Source organism: Chenopodium quinoa, unplaced genomic scaffold, assembly GCF_001683475.1.
Source record: "Chenopodium quinoa cultivar QQ74 unplaced genomic scaffold, ASM168347v1, whole genome shotgun sequence".
NCBI classification, from domain to species: domain Eukaryota; kingdom Viridiplantae; phylum Streptophyta; class Magnoliopsida; order Caryophyllales; family Amaranthaceae; genus Chenopodium; species Chenopodium quinoa.
The window spans coordinates 611,060-631,994 of NW_018744041.1; the positions used below are offsets into that span (position 1 = coordinate 611,060).

The following is a 20,935-nucleotide window of genomic DNA, read 5'->3' on the forward strand; positions in this document are numbered from 1 at the left end:
ATAAATTTGCTCTTGGTATTTTTTATGGATTTGAGTATTACATTATTGGTCTTGTTTGTGTAGTGATTCTATTATGACTTTCGATACTATTTTATATACTTTACTTTTATCAATGCCGATTACTTATCCTACCTTTGTTTCAAAATACATGTATCATTTTAATTTTTTGTAATATTACAGACACCACGTTAACCTCAATATATGCTTTATGCATAGTGCTACTTGTTCGGATCTTACCGATGAACCGTATAGTTTTTGGATACCATTTTTTTAAAAAATAATTATACTTTTTTTTTTTTTTTTTGAGAACAATAATCATACTTATTGGTAACTAACGACTTTATTGGTAAAAAATATATGTTAACATATATGCCAATTAAATTAGGGCATTTATTTTGAAGGAAAGGGAGAACATAAGTAATATATACTATTCACTTTGCAATCACTAGAAAATGTATCACAATTTAGGTTTACCAATAATCAGATGTGAGTCAATTTTGTCAAATCTTCGGAATTAACTCAAAAAAAAAAAAAAAAAAAAAAGAAAATAAAAGGGAGGAGCTATCCATCTTCTTCCTCTTGAATTTTCAGAAACTAAAATAGATAGAGAGAAAAATAATCCAAAATTCATTATTTGCCCCCATCTCTCTCTCCTTCTTCCCTTCCTCCTGGTTTTCTCTCTCCTCTCAAAAACCCCCTTTTTCCTGGAAACCTCTAACAAATTCCTTCCCCAATTTCCAGATTTTCATAATTTCTCTCTTTTTTTCTCTTTAATTTCTGCCCTAATTGTTATCATCTTACCCCAAATTCGAACAAACCCTAGTTCCAATCACCCACCTCGATTCTTATTCTTTTCACAAATCTCTCTATTTTCCTTTCGAATCTAATACTTTTCATCCCCAGATCTTCTTCAGAACACCCTTTCAAATTTGGCGAACGAAGATTTTTTTTAATTTAATTTTGTCGTAGTTTTCCCCCGTTTTGTTAGAAGAATTTCTAGGTTTTTGGGGGTGATCGCTTTGTTCTCGATTTGTTGTTTGGTTTTGGATTTCTGGGTTTGAATTCCGAGGTAGAGAGAGAGGAATAGGAGAGAGAAAATGAGTAATCAAAGGAGGAAGCCGTTTCAGATAGAGGCGTTTAAGCATAGGGTGGTGGTGGATCCGAAATATGCTGATAAGACTTGGAAAATATTGGAGCATGCTATTGAGGAGATTTACAATGAAAATGCTAGTGGTCTTAGCTTTGAGGAGCTTTACAGGTTTGCTTCTTTGTTAATTTAGGTTTTTAATTGTAATTATTACTTGTTTTGATTATGTTGTTGTGCTTTATATGTTGATGGTAGAATCTTGATTATCTTTTTACTGTTTAGAGCTTAATGATTAGGTATCGGCTAACTTGATAGCGTATCGAAATGAGAATGATTGTAAGCGTTTTGAAATGGGAATGGTTGTAAGCGTTTCGAAATGAGAATGGCTGTAAGAAGTTTATCAGGATGTGATGCTTGTGATTGTAATTAGATTGTATCTTGTTTTAGTAGCTAAGGACGGATAAGGATGGATGATTCAGGTGGTGGTGGAGGAAGTTGAATTTGGGCAGGCGAATTGATCACGCCAAAACCGTGATTTGAGTGTGCTCTCAGCTGAAATATACTCCCGCCTATTTTTACTTTGTTAAGTTTTGGTTGAGTGTAGTTAGTAAGAGACAAATGGTGGGGGTCAAATGTGATTTATGTGAGAGTAAAGCTTTAGCCGTGATGGACATAAATAGATGTTGGGTAGTCTTTCAAGGACGACTTTAAATGGATATTTGGGGAACTATGAGAAATGGAGGGAGTAGGTTTTTTTTTTTTTGGAGGCAAATATTGAGGCTTCTCACCTTTGATTGAATAAGCATCAATTGATATGCTACCAAATGGAATGTAAGATAATGGTTTTGACTTTTGGTTTTGCATACATATTTGCTTCAAGTTGTAATATTAGCGATAATTTGTTGATGGGATTGACTCTATGGGCTATGGATAGGTAAGTTTTGGTTGAGTGGAGTTAATGAGAGACAAATGGTGAGGCCAAATGTGATTTATGTGAGAGTAAAGATTTAGCCCTAATGGACTTAAATAGGAATCGGGTGATCTTTCAAGGATGTCCTTAAATTGATAATGGGGGAAACAATAAGAAATGCAGGGAGTAGGTGTACTTTGTTGGAGGCAAATATGGAGGCTTCTCACCTTTGATTGGATAAGCATCAATTGATATGCTACCAAATGGAACTTAAGATGTCGTGTTTGACTTTTGATTTTGCATACATATATGCTTCAAGTTGTAGTATTAGCAATAATTTATTGATGGAATTTACTCTATGGGCAATGGATAGCTACTTTCTAGTAACAAGTGCTGAAGGCAAATTAGGATGTAATTGGTTGTTTTTGCAGAAAATGGGGTTTATGCAAGATAAAAAGTGCAAGACAAGTGCTGAACTGCTGATGCCTGTTTTTCGAATGATGGCCTTATTGACACCCTATTATTTCAAGTCTTTGGAATGTTACTATGTCAAAAATTGTTACCTTTGTCTTCTGTTTTTTTTGCTGTTGATTTAATTGGTAACTTCTTGACGTTGGATGATTTCCATGGCAGCTTACAACCTGTTTTTTTTTCCCCCATGTCTTGTGGTGTGGAGTTCTATGAATAGTACTTAGAGGATCAAAGAGTCATTTAACCAGGCTTTTTCCTCTATTTCCAATCACTTTTCATTTTTGTCCATTCTTTGGTTAATTTTACTTTAGGCATACCCCCTTTGCCATCTCACCCCTCTTATCTCAATAATTACACCTTTTGATACTATCTCTCTTACTTTAATCACCGTTATTTACACCAACCCACCTTTTTACACACGACTCCCATTTATGTCTTACACGTTCACCCTTTTCACAATTTTCTTAAATTATGTATTTACTTTGTTTCATTATTTTAGTTGCAAATTGCAATAACTATTGACATTGGAGTATTTATCTAAATGAGCTTGTGATTGTTTTTATGGTTTCCCTTATAAAATTACTCTTGGTACATGTATATCACTGTATAGTGGCAGTGATAAAATATTGTGTTGTCTCACAAGTTGTTGGAATTTTAGACTGATTTTATGATGACAAAATCCAATATCTTTTGTTTTTCTCTGCATTAGTTATTCTTTTATTAAAAATTCTTTCTGGATATCATGAATTTGTTTGTCACAACTCCCATTCACCTTCTTTTTTTTTCCATATTTTTTGATAATTTTTTTTACCAATATGTCACTGTATGGATATTACAGAAAGAACCTTTCTTACATTTTTTGTTGAACCCTGGTTGATCCACTGAATTTTCTTGTTGCTTTTGACATGATTGTCATAGAATTTTGCAATTATATATCCATTGAACTCTTGTAATTCAATTTGTGGACATTCATTGTTTATTTTCTGTTCTGACTAGATCACGTTGCCTTAATTGCAACCATTTTTTATATACTGTAATTATTGAGAAGCACTGCTATCACAGAAATTTTAATGGCATTTCTTACAAAAACTATAACTTTATTTAAAAGCCGTGGTGGTTCACAGGAGAAGTTCAAATTATGCCAGTTTTTACATCTTCAAGTGTTGTTGTATATTGTAATCCTGCCAGTGTTGAACGAAGATTTTTCAAATCTTAAGAGATGCCAACTGATTATCACAAGCTTGTTGAAATGGCTTTATGGATAAACCTATCTAGTTCCATTTTCAGCATTTGGTATCCAATTTTCTTCAAATTATCTGCCTGCTTCTTGTTCTGGAGTTCCTCAAAATTCATAGAATTTTCTGTGATACACCGTTCATCTCCTGATTTCGGTTAACTTTTACAGAAATGCTTACAACATGGTTCTGCACAAATATGGTGAGAAGCTTTATTCGGGTCTTGTGACAACAATGACTTCACACTTGAAAGATATATCGAAATCCATAGAATCTGCTCAGGGAGACGCTTTTCTTGAAGAGCTGAATCGAAAATGGGCTGAACATAATAAGGCGTTGCAGATGATTCGAGACATATTGATGTACATGGACAGAACTTTTGTTCCCAGCACTCATAAAACTCCTGTTTATGATCTTGGCTTGAATTTGTGGAGAGACAATGTTATCCATGCCAGCAGTATTCAGACAAGGCTTTTAAACACTCTCCTTGATTGGATTCAGCAAGAGAGAACTGGGGAAGTTATTAACAGGGGGCTGATGAGAAACATAATAAAGATGCTAATGGATCTAGGGGCATCTGTTTATCAAGAGGACTTTGAGAAACCATTTCTTGATGTTTCTGCTAATTTTTACCGTGTTGAGTCTCAGCAGTTCATTGAGTGCTGTGATTGTGGTGATTATCTAAAAAAAGCCGAGAGACGTCTGAATGAAGAAATCGAGAGAGTTTCACATTATCTGGACATCAGAAGTGAAGCCAAGATAACAAAGGTAGTGGAGAGGGAGATGATTGCTAACCACATGCCAAGGCTGGTTCACATGGACAATTCAGGCCTAGTGAATATGCTTCTTGATGATAAATATGAAGACTTGGGAAGAATGTATAATCTATTCCGTCGGGTGGATAATGGTCTCAGCACTGTTCGAGATGTGATGACTTCTCACATCAGAGAGGTTGGTAAGCAGCTTGTTACTGATCCCGAAAGGGTGAAGGATCCTGTAGAGTTCGTTCAGCGTCTTTTAGATGAGAAAGACAAATATGATAAAATCATAAGCTTGGCATTTAACAATGACAAGACTTTCCAGAATGCATTGAATTCCTCATTTGAGTACTTCATCAATTTGAATGCCCGTTCTCCAGAGTTTATCTCTCTGTTTGTGGATGACAAGCTTCGTAAAGGTCTCAAGGGTGTTAGTGAAGAGGATGTGGAGGTTGTACTAGATAAGGTGATGATGCTTTTTAGATATCTGCAGGAGAAAGATGTGTTTGAGAAGTACTATAAACAGCACTTGGCTAAGAGACTGTTGTCAGGAAAGACTGTGTCTGATGATGCAGAGAGAAGCTTGATCGTGAAGCTTAAGACAGAATGTGGTTATCAGTTTACTTCCAAGCTAGAGGGTATGTTCACAGATATGAAAACTTCTCAGGATACAATACAAGGATTTTACGCCAATCATGGTGCTGAGCTAGGGGATGGACCTACTCTGGTTGTCCAGGTTTTAACAACTGGGTCCTGGCCCACTCAACCAAGTATTCCCTGCAACCTTCCTGCGGAGCTGTCGTTACTCTGTGAAAAATTCCGCTCGTACTATCTTGGAACACATACTGGCCGAAGATTATCCTGGCAAACTAATATGGGTACAGCTGATATAAAAGCAACTTTCAGCAAGGGTCAGAAGCACGAGCTCAATGTCTCAACCTTCCAAATGTGTGTACTTATGCTTTTCAATAATGCTGACAGACTTAGCTACCGGGAGATTGAACAAGCGACTGAGATTCCTGCCCCAGAGCTGAAGAGGTGTTTGCAATCACTGGCTTGTGTCAAGGGAAAGAATGTCCTTCGAAAAGAGCCCATGAGCAAGGATATTGGTGAGAACGATGATTTCTTGTTCAATGACAAGTTCTCAAGCAAATTTTACAAGGTGAAGATAGGAACAGTAGTTGCACAGAAAGAATCAGAACCTGAAAAACAGGAAACTAGACAAAGGGTGGAGGAGGATAGAAAGCCTCAGATTGAGGCTGCAATAGTGAGAATTATGAAATCCAGGAAAGTACTAGATCATAACAATATTATTGCTGAGGTCACAAAGCAGCTGCAGTCTCGTTTCCTGCCAAACCCAGTGGAGATTAAGAAGCGTATTGAGTCACTCATAGAACGTGAATTTTTGGAAAGAGATAGTGTTGACAGGAAGTTGTATCGCTACCTTGCTTAAGGGATCAGTTTTCTAGCATTCACTAGTGTTTTTCATGTTTAGTGCTGAAAACTGGAATTGACTGATGTACTTCAAATTGATAGTAAGCCAATTGCTCTTGAATTCCTTCGGCTCAGATTTACAAGGTTTCCTTCAATGTTGGGTATCCCTTTTAAATACCCCGGTCTTTCTTGATCAGGAACTTTTGGCAGGATAATTGACCTGTCCCTGAAGTTGATGAAGGCAACCCACTTCAAAACGCAATGTGGAAGAATTGACTTGGAGTCGCATTTTGTCTTGAAAATCCTTGTGCGTATCAAAAGATTCACTGCCCTTAATCTTTGATGGGAAGTCGTTTACTTTTCTCGACTAGATGTTGCTGCTTCAATTATGTTAAGAGCTGCTTTGATTTGTATAGTTTGCTTTTGTATGGCGTACGCACATTGCAATTTGTTGGCTTGCTGTAAGCTATCAATTGTGGGACGTCGTACACCATAATGCTTAAATTATGAAAGGTGCCGAACTTGGTGATAGTTGCTTAAAGTTTATTCAATCTTATCAATGTTGTACATTGACATTGACTTCTGTTTAAGGTTGTATCGCTACCATAATGCAATTGTACTCTTTCTTGAAGGGAGTTTATGTTGCATAATGTTTTTATAGGTTATTTCGAGTGTTCGCTTTTAGGGAAAACGAATTTTATATTATTCTTGCCCCTTTTTTTTTTAAAAAAAATTATTGTTATTCTGTTCATTTGGTCATTCTATTATTCCCTCAAGTGGTTGTGTTAAGTTGGAGTGGAGGGAAGTATTTTCCAGGATGCCAATCTTAACTAAACTATCTTGTTTCCTTGCTTACAAGCAGGAGGCTTATGAACATATTCGTTCTACTACCTCCGGTTCGTATTATATGCAACTTTGGAATTTTTTATATCTCACTAATAATCTACCAAAGTTGCATAATATGAACCGGAGGTAGTATTTTTTATGAACACAGGGCATAGGCCCTTGCACTATTCACTTGACCTTTGACCAATATTTATGAGTTATATGTAAGGGAAAATGTAGTCTTATGTCCTTATGGGTACTTGTAGGAATCGTTTGTGGGTACACGTTCGAATTATCTCAATGAAAGGTAGATTGTTAATTAGTTTTGCTTCCATATATAATTATGATTTTTACTCTTAATTATGTTTATTAATTACAAAATCATTATTTTTAATGTTAATCTGGGTCATGATAGGTATTATTGTGTTTTTAAATTAGGTTGATACTAAAATCTCCCCTTCCCTTATATAAGAGGTTTAGTATCTTCTTCAAAATTTTTATTAGGGAACCTAGAATTTTTATACTTTAGTGATTTGTTAATATTGTTTTGGTGACAAAATTTACTTTTCTGATTTCTGTAATATGACGATGTAAGGGATGATTACACTTCTCATTAAATTCTTACTCTAATTAACTTTTCATTTTTCCACAATTCCACTTCCTTAAAATTTCCACATCACATGTATTATAAGTAGTATCAACCAAACAAGCATTAACGACCAGGATGCGATGGAGTAGAAATGTATGGTGTGTTCAATTTTTGAGTAGCTTTAAGTTACCGTACAAGTATTACCTTAGCTAACAACTACCTCCAAAACCTTATTTTGTCAAAGAAAAATTTGCCAATTACTACTGCAAGTTAATACTACTTTGTAAATTATTACCGCAAATTAAAAAAGTTGTGAATTACTACCGCAATAAATTTTAAGATGTTGCGATTACTACCAAACCCCCATTAAACCCAACTATGACGTCATTATATCACTTAACCCATGGTTAAAGCCCTTCACCTTGACGTCATTATATCCCTAATCCATTTTCTTTTTCTTTTTTTTGGGGGGGCTGGTTAAAGCCCTTAACCATGGTCAAACACGGGTTAAAGGGATATAATGACGTCATAGTTGGGTTTAATGGGGGTTTGGTAGTAATCGCAACATCTTAAAATTTTTTGCGGTAATAATTCACAACTTTTTTAATTTGCGGTAGTAATTTACAAAGTGGTATTAACTTGCGGTAGTAATTGACAAATTATCCTTTGTCAAAATTACTTTCATCCTCCTCATCATAAGAGAAGCATAACACAAGTTTAAGGTGGTCACTCTCTCTTAAACCACAACACATGGCATGATATGCTCAAAGTCTTCCAAATCCTTGTCCTAATGACATCAACTAAAGCAAATCAATCACACCCACTTTACTTACGTGTATCATCATTAAGGGTCAATCAATTCAATCTTTTTTTAACGATTTATTATTACTTGATCCAAATTTTTTTTTAAAAATCCAAATATTTAAAAAACCACCGACCATATCCCAATACTAAAGAAGAAATAAATAAATAAATAATAATGGTCCATTGAATGTCAGTTTTTCCCCTGAACAGTCAAGTTTCTCGTTGTTATAGTTTAAACATGTAACTGACGTCAATCAATCAATAATTTCTCTCTCTAAAACAATTGTTTCTCTCTCTAAAATAACATTTTTCTTCTTCTCTAATTTCCTGGTTTTTTTTTGGAGTTGAATTAATTCTCAAAATGTTTGTTAAAAAGCTTGTGGAAAAGGCAACCAAGAAGGTTTGTACAACCATTTAATTTTTATTTTTGGAAAATAGTTTGAGTAAACTATATTATATTGATTATATGTTACTGTACTTTGCAATTTATTTGACCAAATTAGTTGATATGATTTGTTTTGGTTTCATTTTCATTCAATTTTTTAACTTGTTTGTGAATTTTTGCCTTTTGCATCAACTTATATCGTTGTTTTTTTTTAATAAGTTGGACGATGATCGTTAGTTTTTTTTTTTTTGGATCAGATTTAGACATTTAGTTGTCGTGTTACTAGTTTAAATTACATTATCAACGTGGCTATAAATTTTCCGACTGACTGTATTGTGGAGTACACTGTAGTTAGTGGTGTGGTTTTTCTGGGGTTTTAAAAAAAAAATCCAATCGTTCGTAAATTTGAAATGGTGTTGATTAATTTTTGCTCTTAGGAAAATGTCTTTGTTTTTAATTATTGTTCAACTGATTAAAATGTTTGCAATTAGCATTTTATTTTTTTATTTTTTATTATTATTATTATTATTTTATTTTATTTTAAGAATTATAAGGTTTACTCCACAATTGGTTCAGTAATGTTGCAGAGAACTTGTTGCTGTAACCTGATAATGTGAATGATGAATTTTTAGAAGCGCGTAAATTCATTAAAGCAATAAACCTATGATGTTGCTTAAGAGTCTAACATTGTCCTGTTTATTTTCATTAAAAATTGTTAACAAATAGGTGTTTTTGCTATGATTGTTATTATTTGATTTATTCCATGTTTTGGAAACAGGAAATGTGACTTTCATGTCAATTTCGTGCGTCAAAGATTATTTCTGTGTATATGTTGTTGTATGTTTGATTTGAAAGCATTTAGCTAATTTTGACTACTTTAACAATGATAATGCTCGAATTATGATGCAGCCTGGGGAGTACTCAGATGGTCTGAAACCGGAAGATGTTGATCCTCGTCTAGCTTTCCATTATGGATTACCACCTTCAGCTGCTATGTTTGCATATGATCCAATACAAAAGATACTTGCAGTAGCAACAATGTTTGTACCTTGTAGCTCCTCCCTTTATTTTCTTAAATGCCAGTGTTTTATATGTGGTTTTGCATAATCGTATCTGTAGTACTGAATAACTGAAGAAATTAACTGTAGTCTGATTCATATTCATGGACTGTTGCTAGAGTATATAAACCCAATTTTTAATACTAGTAGCAGACTGCTTCGCATCAGTATGAATCAGTATACCTGTGCAACAAGATGCTGATGAATCTCACTTGGTTATCAATCACTAAATGAAATCTTGAGCCTAACTTATTACTAGTTTACAAGATGTTCTGTCAATGTAGATCAACAATTCATGTGAAGATTACTTCAATTATCATAGACTTGGTTTAATCCTATGATTTTAACGGTCTTGTTTCTTTCCTATAGGAATGGGCAGATTAAATTGTTGGGAAAAGATAACACTCAAGCCCTGTTGGAGTCCAATGATGTTCAGCCCAGCAAATTTTTGCAGGTTCTTGTAACTCTGCTACCGAAACCCCTCACTTTATCTTGGTGCTCATTTTTGCACCACTTTGCTGCGATATCATTTACTAAAACTTGGCACTGAATTGTAGCTAACCTAAGGATGTTTTAATTTGTAGTTCATTCACAACCAAGGTATTCTGTTGAATGTAACATCTAATGACCAAATTGAGGTAGCTGAATTGTATCCTTTTTTTTTTTTTTTTCCTTAACTTATTTTTTTATTTTCCTAATTATCTTTGCACTATATTTCACTGTTTGGCATGACTCATAACTAGGTTTGGGACATAGATAAGAAGATTTTGTCTCATGTACATAATTTCGATGAAGAGATCACATCTATGTCAGTAATGCAGCTGAGTTCCTTCATGTAAGTATTTCATTATTGTATATTTATGGAAATTATATGAATTCTCGTATCTTGGAACAATATGTAACCAAACTCCTAGCTCAAAATTGCTGAACTAAGACAACATTGGTAAAATATATTTCTTTGCAATGGCAGATTTATAGGAGATCGTGCTGGTAATGTCACGGTGTGGAAGCTTGATAATGAATTGGGCCAGATAGAAAAAATGAAGTATTGGATCCCCTTTTCAGCTTCACATGGTCAGTTATTGATTTTTTTTATTTCTATGCTATTGACCTTAGTAATCTTTGCTGAAGGTGGAGCTGTTATTCTGTGCTATGATTTAGTGATTTAGTCATAGAATTTCCGAATTTTGATTGATTATGATTTTACAATCTATTGTCAATCTCATGTCTTGGGTTTTTTTGGGAGGGAAGATATGATATGAGTGCTTGTATGGCTGCTGTCTACTTTCAAATTCCACGTGCACACCACTTCCCCTTTGTTTGTAGTCTCATGCTGATGGTGCTATGTTCTGACTCTAAAGAGATAAGAATCATTCATCGATGCTTGCTCTAAGAGAGTCCTCAACTTTATTAGTAGCTGATTTAGAAATTGATTAGTGTATCTCTTCTAGTGCATGACTTATCTCTCTTTGTTAGTGGCAAAAGTTTGAAAGAAATATGTTAAAGCTATTCAAGTTGGTGAAGTCATACATAGTACATTTTTGCAACTTATTAGCAAGGATACATAGGTTCCCATCTTGTTTATTGTGCTCTGATAATACTTTTGATTCCCTCTTTCTTTCAATGTGAACGTCTGTATGTGTTTTAAGGGTGATTAATGCTTACATCTATGCAAAAAACTTTTTCCTTTCAGCATATCCCGATAAGAATTCAGCTGATTATGCTGTAAAGTATATATTGCCTCAACCAACAGCAGAAAGCAGGAGGTAGTGTATCTATGTTATGTTCTTCTTTCTACCACATTACGTGTTTATCATTAGACTCTCATCACTTCTTGCATCTTCTCTGTTCCAACTGAAGGATTCTGATTATATTTGCTGATGGATTGATCACGCTGTGGGCAATCCAAGAAAGCAAAGCTGTTTCCACAATGGGTGGTAGTGGAGCGATGACTCTAATGTCCTCTCAGGAAACTAAGAGAGTAACTTCTGCATGCTGGGTATGCCCCTTCGGCAGTAAAGTTTCTGTTGGGTACGACACTGGGGATATATTAATTCATAGCATCCCTTCAAATTCTGACATAAGCAATGGGTCTTTGGTGAGTAGAGACACCAGCAATACCCAAATTGTTCAAACTTCTAAGATCAATCTAGTATACAGATTGGAAAAAATTCCTATTGCATCATTAAAGTGGGTTTATTCAGATGGGAAACCTAATCGATTATATGTTACTGGCGCCTCTGATGCTGCATCCCCAAACTTGGTTCAGGTATTTGGATCAATATTGTCTAATTTTATCAAAATTTACGTTCATGTTGATGGTTGTGCTTTTAAATTAATTGGATTGACAAGATCAAACTGTAAAGTATTTTGGAATTGAACTTTGGTGTTGCAGGTGGTCTTGTTGAATGAAGACACCGAATCTCGGACAATTAAAGTGGGGCTTCAGCTGCCTGAATCATGTCTTGATATAGAAATTATCTCTCGCTCAAATGAACAAAGCAAACATAAGCAGAAGTTTCTTATTTTGCTTGGAAAATCTGGTCTTATGTATGCCTATGACGATCATTCTATTGAGAAGTGTTTGTTGCAATCTCAATCAAAACCATCAGCATCACTGCCAAACGAACTGATGATAAAGCTTCCAATATCAGCTTCAACCACTACTGCTGCTCAATTTATCACAAATCAATCCAACAATATAGATTATGAAGAGGTAATAATACCTCCATTTAGTTCTTGATGTGGTTCTTTCTTTTTCATTGCTATATAATGTATTGTAACCATTATGCAGGACTACATGTCAGTTGTGAAAAATTTTCCATCAGTTCTTCCTTCTGAAGCAAAGAACACCAGTTCACCTCACTTTACTGGTTTTGCAAAGATTAAAAACTTGTATATCACAGGGCATAGTGATGGAACCATCAATTTTTGGGATGTTACATGTCCTCTCTTAATCCCACTTCTATCGTTAACACAACAGGTATTGATATGTTTCGAGGTTTACTGCATTAAGTTACAAATTTAGTGAACATTAATGTTAGAGCATTGCTGGATATCGTTTATCCTTGATTCCTTGTGGAATGCAGAATGCTAAGCTAATTAACCACACAAAAAATCTAATCGTGTTGTTTATAAATTGTAATGATGCAGCTAACCTTGTAATTTCTAGATAAGCAGAAAATCTAATCGTATAACCTTGTAATATGCTTCTCCAGGGTTGGGGTGTGGAGGAGGGTTAAGCTTCTGAGTTTGAGAGTAGTGATTCTAGCAACCGGGTAAAACTTAACTGCCCCAGCCCCACATCCCGATTAGCAGGGGAGACTAATCACACTTACAAGAAATATTGGGTCCGAAACTACAAATGAATTTTAATGAATGGATAAAGATAACTAGACAATTTTTTTAGAGCCTAAAAGGCAAGAAGGAACTCATTTTTATTTATTGATTGAAATTCTTAATTCACTATATATGACCTTTTCAACATCAGGAATTCTTACATGTTAAATTTCTTTTGGCCTTTTGTGTGATCATAATAAACTTTCCTACATGGTTAAAAATCATTATAAATTAGCCTTTGGAAATTATGGCATTATTAGAATTTTAAATGGCTATCAGCCAGCCTTACAGCATCCTGACTTTTTATCTTTGTGCCATTTGTAGAATGAGGATGATTCGTCTCAAAGTGGCGTAGCAGTAACAGCAATTCATTACTGTTCTGCATCACGGCTTCTCATTTCTGGAGACAAAAGTGGAATGGTAGTTATGCAGTCTTTTCAGAGATGTCAATTGGTTGTTGGATTTTTCTTCCTTTGCTCATTTCAAACTTTATGTGCTATACAGGTCCGTATCTATCAAATGAAGTCTGAACCATTTTCCACTGAGACTGGGTTTTTCTCTTTATCAGGTAAGTTCTATCAGCATGATCATTTGTATAAAGTTCTATCAGGGTAAAGTGCTGCATTTGGTCAATCTGAATTAACTCTTAACAACGGATTTTTCTCCTAATTGAAACTCATTAGGACCTGCTTGCGGTTTATTATCATAGTGGAAATGTAGTAAAAGTTATATGCTGGCTAGCTGTTTTTGATTGGTCTTAGAGCCATCTTTGTCCATGGTGGATTATTATGTCGGAAAGTTGTGCCTGATTTTGCAATTGGTCTCTCTCCCATTTTGTAAAGATGTAGATAGTGTATCACCTAATGCTTCATATAAAGACATAAAGCTGAGGATTTTACTCATATGGTTGGAAGATGGATGCATGAACTCTCAAATGCTTGTGATTTGTAGAGGATAAACCAGAGAGACTTTTAGGTTGTTTAACATGCCAGTGCTAATCTATTAGAAAGGTTTTATGTGAATTGTAGCTTATTTTTCATATGTGACATCTCGGTTGCATTGGTGAAAATCAATATTTAAATTTAAAAAGGTTGCCTTACATTAGATGCAGTATTGGGCTCCCTTGTAGTTTTTCAATTTTTTTGGAAGAGATGTAACCTGGCAAGAAAATCAACTTCATATTGTATACATGATGCACTTGACTGAGTTTTCTAATATGTTATCTACTTCAGGAAGTTCAAAGAAAGGAAACAGTCATGTCATTCATAGTGTGAAGTTTATAAAAGTCAATGGATCTGTACTCTCTTTCCACTTATATAACAGCTCGAGATATCTGGCAGTGGGATCTGAACAAGGACATGTAAGTTATATTTTTTTCTTATTACCCTTATAATTCTAGCTTTTCGTCTTCTGCTCTATTTCTTTTTTAATTTTAGGTACTAGAGAAGAACTACATGAAATAGGAAATATTGCAGACTGGCTTAGGACATATGTTAATACGATAAAATCTGGGTGAACTTTCTCCAATCTTAGCCTCCAGCTGCCTGTTTTTGGGAGTCATATACTCATATTGTTTTTCATATAGAGAGAGGATTAGCATAAACTTCTATATCTGTTCAATAACATAGATCTGTAGATTGTATCCTTCCCTACTATCTATTTGATTCGAACTATGACAACTTGACAAGGATAATTTCTCCTAAACCAATAAGCTATGTCTTGAAAAAAAAATGCTTCAACATAAGTATGCTAGGGAGTTGTTAGCATCCACATCCTTGGAACCTTTGGATCTATGAACTAAAATAGTAAAACTCATTCAAAATCTTATACAAGTATTAGTGAATGAAATTTTTTTAATAAAGGTTGAAGATTACAGTTATTTTTCTTAAATATAGCTCTGTTGATGAATATCGCCTGTTGTTTGAGTTGTAGAATGAGTATATTCTTATTTCATCAAGGGATCCTCATATTTAAGTAATTTTGTATAAAAAATAATGAGTTAAAATTAATTAGCATGTATGTATACTTGCAATGTCATGCTTGCTTCTGTTAGAAAAACCTTTTGAGGGAGCTTTTGAGAGAAAACAATGTCATGAGGAATCTTTTGAGAGGAACCAGAGAAAAAAATGTGATAGATTTGTCTCTATGTTACCACTTCTTAATTCAGACAGACAGTAATTGAAAAGCCATTGCGAACAAATACTCATCTTACCGGTTTTGGATTACTGTCTTTGTAGGTTTCAGTCATTAATGTAGAGGGTTCCTCCATGTTGCATCAGAAAAAAATTGGAACTGAACTGTCTTCTGATGTTATATCTGTGAAGTTTGAATCATCTGCTCTTCATGGTTTTGAAAAGAATGTATTGGTCATCGCAACGAAGGACTCATCTTTATTGGCAATTGATGCTGATACTGGAAATACACTGAGCAGTAGTGTAGTGCACCCTAAGAAACCATCCAAAGCTCTGTTTATGCAGACTTTAGGTAACTCAAATCTCTTATTTATTCTTTTAGTCGTTTGGTTTTATTTGAGATTACAAGAGTTTAAAGTGGAGTTATGAACCAAATGAATGTAGCAGAAGCAAGCAGAGGATCTTCTACAGAGGAAACTGCACAAAAGCATCAGCTGTTGCTTTGTTCCGAGAAGGCCGTATATATTTATTCCTTACCACACATAGTTCAGGGGGTTAAGAAGGTTTTGTACAAAAAGAAGTTTAATTCATCGTCCTGCTACTGGGCATCTACAATATGCAGTACCTCTAGCACAGGACTTGTACTATTCTTTTCATGCGGAAAAATTGAAATACGGTTGGTAAAATCTTGATTTGCCTCTTCAGTACTACGAAATACTCCGTATAACATTATCATTGACATAAAAAAAAAAAAAAAACATTATCATTATTGCTAACCATACAAACATATTATGATGATGTTCTGTATTTTTAACTACTTCATATGTTGTGTATGATAATGGTCATGATGGCATTTTAAGTAAAAATACTTAAAAGTTTTAATGGTTGCAGCCTCATTAGGAACTTAAAATCGAGTTCGAAAACTTTGAATTGTTTTGTAGTTAATTTTGGACAATGCCATTTCTACAAGCATTCAAATGTTTTACATAATTGTGCAGTACTCAAATTTTCAAGTCATTGTATCTTACAATTATTATCTGCTTATTGCCTCCTATGTGTATGCAAAATTACATGTTTAACTTGCAAAAAAGTACCAGTAAAAAATAGGGTAGAAGTTATAGATTGTCATTAAAGTGTTTCCCTATGAAATTGTAGGTCGCTTCCAGATTTATCTCTTGTGAAAGAAACTACACTAAGAAGTTTCATATGCTCGCCCTTGAAGCCAAACACACTGCCTGACTACTCCATATGCTCTTCTGCAGATGGAGAAGTTATAATGGTATAGTGCTTAGAAATTTTTTCTTATTTGTGCTTCTCGAGTAGTGTTTATACCAACTACTTGGTTTTGTAATTTATTCAGATGAGGAGTGATCAAGAAGTTGCTTTGGCTTCAATGTTTCTTCAAAATGGAAAGTATAGGTATGTTCTTGCTTTTCTAATTGCTTCTCCACGACTCCACCTAATGCAATATAAACTTTTAAAAAAAAAAATATATATAATTAGATGCACATATCCAAAAAAAATATACTGAGATGCACATATCCTCTTGGTGAATGATAGTAATGTTCATGATAGTAATGAGATGCACATATCTTGATGATCAGGATGATAAGCCAAAAGGGAACAATGTGGTACTAATGCAATATGATTTCTATTTTTGGAGAATGATAGTAATGTATTTAAGATATTGCAATATTTACTTTCTTAGATCGTGCCTCGAAATGGTTAAGTAATTGAAAGATGAATACTGATCTTGATCAAGTTTGAAAGCTATTAATTACGATTTGAAACATCTTATAGCTTGAAGTCTCATGACAGGAATCTGAATATTATCACTGTTGTCTTGTAAATGTACTCATTTTTACGTGTAGTGACAAGTTATTACTGAAGCTGATTAAATGAATTATTTGCAAAGAAAATTTACAAAATGAGGATTGACTTTAAAAGGATCTTGATGGTTATGTATTGACTTGCTCCTTTGATTGTACTAGACACTTGGACTCTCTTTCTCGAGTATATGATAAAAACCTTTCAATAATGGAAGATGGAGCAACTTCACCTTCAGTCCAAAAGAAAAAGGTAATAGCATTAGAGTGCTTCTGGATTCCAATTCCAGTGAAGTATTATGAATTATGACAGAATGTTCTCCTTTTTCTTATACGTAATAGGGGATGTTTGGCACTATATTCAAAGATGTAGCCGGAAGTAAAACAAACCATGGAGCTGATACTGAAGTTACAGATGGGAAAGCAATTTCTGAAGACCTCTCAAAGAACTTTGCAGTTTCCAATTTCCCTACTCAAGAGGAAACTTCTGCTAATGTCACAGTTGAAAAAGACAATGATGACTTGGACATTGGTAAGGCATGCTATGCTTTAAGTGTTTGTCTTCTTGGTATCAAATGTTGAATGTCATTCATATCAATCTCGGGCCTTCTAGAGCCCTTTTTATAAGTCTCTTTCTCTATACATGAAGGAACTTGAATCTTTTTGCAGACGACATTGATATTGATGATCAGGATGACAAGCCAAAAGGGAACAATGTGATGGGATTGCTTAATAAGCAGAAATTTGCAAGCAAGTTCAATACATTTAAAGGTCAGCACATTGATCTTTTAGCGTTACTTAGATGGATTCTACTAATTAGATTGGGATGAAAGTGTTAGAAGAAAGAGTAAGAGAGGGGGATTTCATCATCCTTGCCCATAGTGAATTAGTAGCAGAAGAGATGGGAGAGGGTGGTGAATGGCTAGAGGGAAGAGAAAGAGGGGAATTTTAAGGTTTTAGTCCAGGCTGTGACACCATGTTAGAATGTAGTAGTACGCTGGTTATGAGTTGTGTATTACCTCGTATTACAAGAGTCCTAGAGCAAACCTAATATAGTTACAAATATATTCGTATAAACAGAATAATACCTATGGAAGCAGTATTTAAGTTCGTAACAAGTGTATGTTACTTCATGTGGTGAGCAGGTTTTTTGTCTAGCATAAAAACCATGTGTATTGAGCTGTAATGGCTCCGTAGCCTCACGATTTTTAGCTATATTCTCATGTAGGGTAATTTGAATTAATTATATATTAGCCAGTATCATTATCATATTGAAAAAAATTCTGTCTTGTTTCCTGATAAATGTAACAGTATCCACTACCTAAGCATATTTAATTGCAGGTGTGTTTATGTAGCTAATGAATTCTATTCCCATTATAAACTGCCATTTCCAGGGAAACTGAAGCAAATGACAAATAAGAATGAAAAACCTTCAGCGCATGAAGAGCCACAATCTGAGAAGGTCGAGACAGTTGATCAAATTAAGAAGAGATATGGATTTTCATCAGCTAATACCAGTAATGTAAGAATCCAACCTTTTTTTCCTCATTATATGTATTGCATGGTGCTAGACAATAGAGTTTAACTGTTTTATATAAAATGTATAAATATCCTTTTTTTGAAATGAATTGATTCAATAGATTATATATAGGTACTGCTCCTTTGGGTTTTGTTTGATCAAAGTGGTCTAAATGATTTTAATCAAAGCTATTTTAGTAAGTAGCATATTGTACTTTTGGGGCTAGCTGAGAGTCGACTTTGGGAGAATCAACTATAGTTGACATTTGCTTTATTATATACCACTAGAGCCACTTATGAAATAATTGTTCTCAACTATTAATCTATTATCTACTCTTTGAATTAGGTGTACCGCAACATTACTGCTACGTGATAGAAGTTTCAAAAGTTCTCATTTGTCATAGTCAAGTATGCAGTGTCGTGCTTCTGAAATTAATTGTGTTTATAATGAGTTTGCTTAATGATCCGTATCAGCATACAAGTGATGTTTATTATTGTGGATTTAGACATCACCGTTGATCATTTTTCTCTCTTGTTTCACGGGATTTTTGCTGGGATAGAAGCTAGGGCATCCTTATCTGATGATACTAATGCACATTTCTGATTTCAGGAACCAGTTGGTGTTGCCAAAATGATTGAAAACAAGCTTACTGAGAATGTTAAGAAACTACAGGTATGGACTGTTATGGACTGAAATATGAAATTGAGTCTGAGAACTGTATTACAGCTACATTTTCTGTTATTAATCATTTCAACCGTGTTTAGTAAAACTGAAAATTTGGAAGCACTGAATGAAAAATAACAGTTGGCTTTTGACACCATGGTTTCAAGTTTTAACCGAAATGTAACCAACTGTAACTCCATGCTCTAAGACTTCTAATTTGCCCAAAAAACATGTACTGTTTTGTTTGAAAGTCGAGGCAATTTCACATTATAAGAGCAACCCTTTTAAGTACCCTTGAGTCGTGTCAGCAGGTTCTAGCCTAGTAGCCTCCTATGAGTCTCAGTTTTGAAATCTCGACAGTAATTTTCGGTCACAACAAAACTGGATTTGTTAATTGCAGTATACAAGTGTACTACATTTTTTTCAATCAAGAAAAGGTAGAAGTATAATGTATATTTATCTATGCATCTACGATGTGATCTTTGAGTCTTTGATCTAACTTTTATAATGTTACTGAACTTATTATTGATATATCCAGGGTATCAACTTGAGAACCACAGAGATGCAGGATAACGCTCAAACATTTTCATCCATGGCTAGAGAAACGCTACGTATAGCTGAACAGAAAAACAGTCCTAGTAAAACATAACACAGTCCTAGTAAAACATAACATTCCCTGGAATTCTTTGATATGTCATATACTTTGTACATACTATTTTATTCAAATATTTTCTTACAGTCTTTACTGTCATATTTGTTTTTCAATAGTGTGATTTTTGGATGTGGATTTTTTTTTTTTTTTTTTAAATAACATTATTTTGTTGAGTATCAGTTTACTTTGTGTATGGTACTCAAAATATAAATGTATAGGTGGGAATAAGAACAAGCAGTTAAAGGGTTTTTGGTGCTGTAAACTAACTTCTTAGGTAAATATTTATAGCAAATGAAAACGAAATGTATGATTAGCATTTGAACTGAACTTTTGTTTGTTATACACATCTTCATGTTTCATTTTCAGTAGTATTACAAGGTATGAAGTCTATGAACTACTTTTGTAAGGGTTTGAACACAGGTATGCTTGCAAAGTTCAGGAGTTCAAGAGGGTATCAGCACATTCTAATTAATTGCTCTTGAACCTAATCTCTGGAATCAAACTTTCTTCCCATGGACATCTTAACACACATGTTTGATTGATTATCGACTTATCGTCATTAGTTTATAACCATCAAATCTTCAATACTCAACAATTTCTCCCTTCTAGACGATAACAAACTAATGATGTTTGTTACAACCTAAGTAGTAAAGTGGAATTTAATTATTAAAAAAAAGAAATAGTAATTTGACATCACCATTTAATTATGCAACACAATAAGGACTAAGGTTGTATAGACAAGTAATCCATATTACATATTGTGAATAGTTCATGAACTTAACATTCACAATTTAATTTGATATTATTATTTCTTTGAAGTTCACTTGTTTATAATCTCTTTTAACTAGCTGATTGTATTAACTGAATTTAACTATGATTATATTAACTAGCTGATTATATTATTTCTTTGAAGTTCACTCGTTAATAATCTTGTTAATTTGTTAATAAGGTCGTGTTTGGGGAAAAGTTGAAACTGGTTGTGTTAGTTGAATTTAAATAGTTGATTATATTAACTGATTTGACTAACTTATTTTGTTAGCTGATTGTATATAAGTGTTTAGTAAATAAATGATTGCTTAAAGCTAATTGATTATGTGAAATGACCAATAAGCTAATTGTGAGGTAGGTAGTTCATATAAGATTTTAAATTAAATGGGGATATAAGTGTCGTTTCACTGTAAAAATTGAATAAGGTAACTGAAAAAGCTCATAATAAGAGTTTTTGAAAAAGAGCTTATTTAGTGGAAT

At 34.1% G+C, this 20,935-nt stretch overlaps 2 protein-coding genes across 3 annotated transcripts; both read left to right on the top strand.

The window, feature by feature from the left end:
* The first annotated feature begins 474 nt into the window (after positions 1–474).
* LOC110690402 (cullin-3A-like) lies at positions 475–6,542 on the top strand. The gene is made up of 2 exons (XM_021867223.1): positions 475–1,258; positions 3,874–6,542. The coding sequence occupies exons 1-2, from the start codon at positions 1,098–1,100 to the stop codon at positions 5,912–5,914; spliced, it is 2,202 nt and encodes a 733-aa protein (XP_021722915.1). The 5' UTR covers positions 475–1,097; the 3' UTR covers positions 5,915–6,542.
* A 1,456-nt stretch (positions 6,543–7,998) lies between these two features.
* On the top strand, positions 7,999–19,773 carry LOC110690403. Of its 2 annotated transcripts, none has more exons than XM_021867224.1 (23): positions 7,999–8,513; positions 9,408–9,538; positions 9,926–10,010; positions 10,141–10,194; positions 10,300–10,391; positions 10,527–10,630; positions 11,250–11,322; positions 11,417–11,825; positions 11,952–12,272; positions 12,351–12,539; positions 13,220–13,315; positions 13,400–13,463; positions 14,128–14,255; positions 15,133–15,379; positions 15,472–15,703; positions 16,183–16,306; positions 16,388–16,446; positions 17,019–17,106; positions 17,196–17,385; positions 17,523–17,624; positions 18,248–18,375; positions 18,982–19,044; positions 19,574–19,773. In XM_021867224.1, exons 1-23 carry the CDS (start codon positions 8,475–8,477, stop codon positions 19,682–19,684), a joined length of 3,129 nt encoding a protein of 1,042 aa, XP_021722916.1. In that variant the 5' UTR covers positions 7,999–8,474; the 3' UTR covers positions 19,685–19,773. The 2 variants fall into 2 exon arrangements, with proteins under 2 accessions (XP_021722916.1, XP_021722917.1); XM_021867225.1 differs by having other exon boundaries at positions 8,000–8,513; positions 15,475–15,703.
* The last annotated feature ends 1,162 nt before the right edge of the window (positions 19,774–20,935 follow it).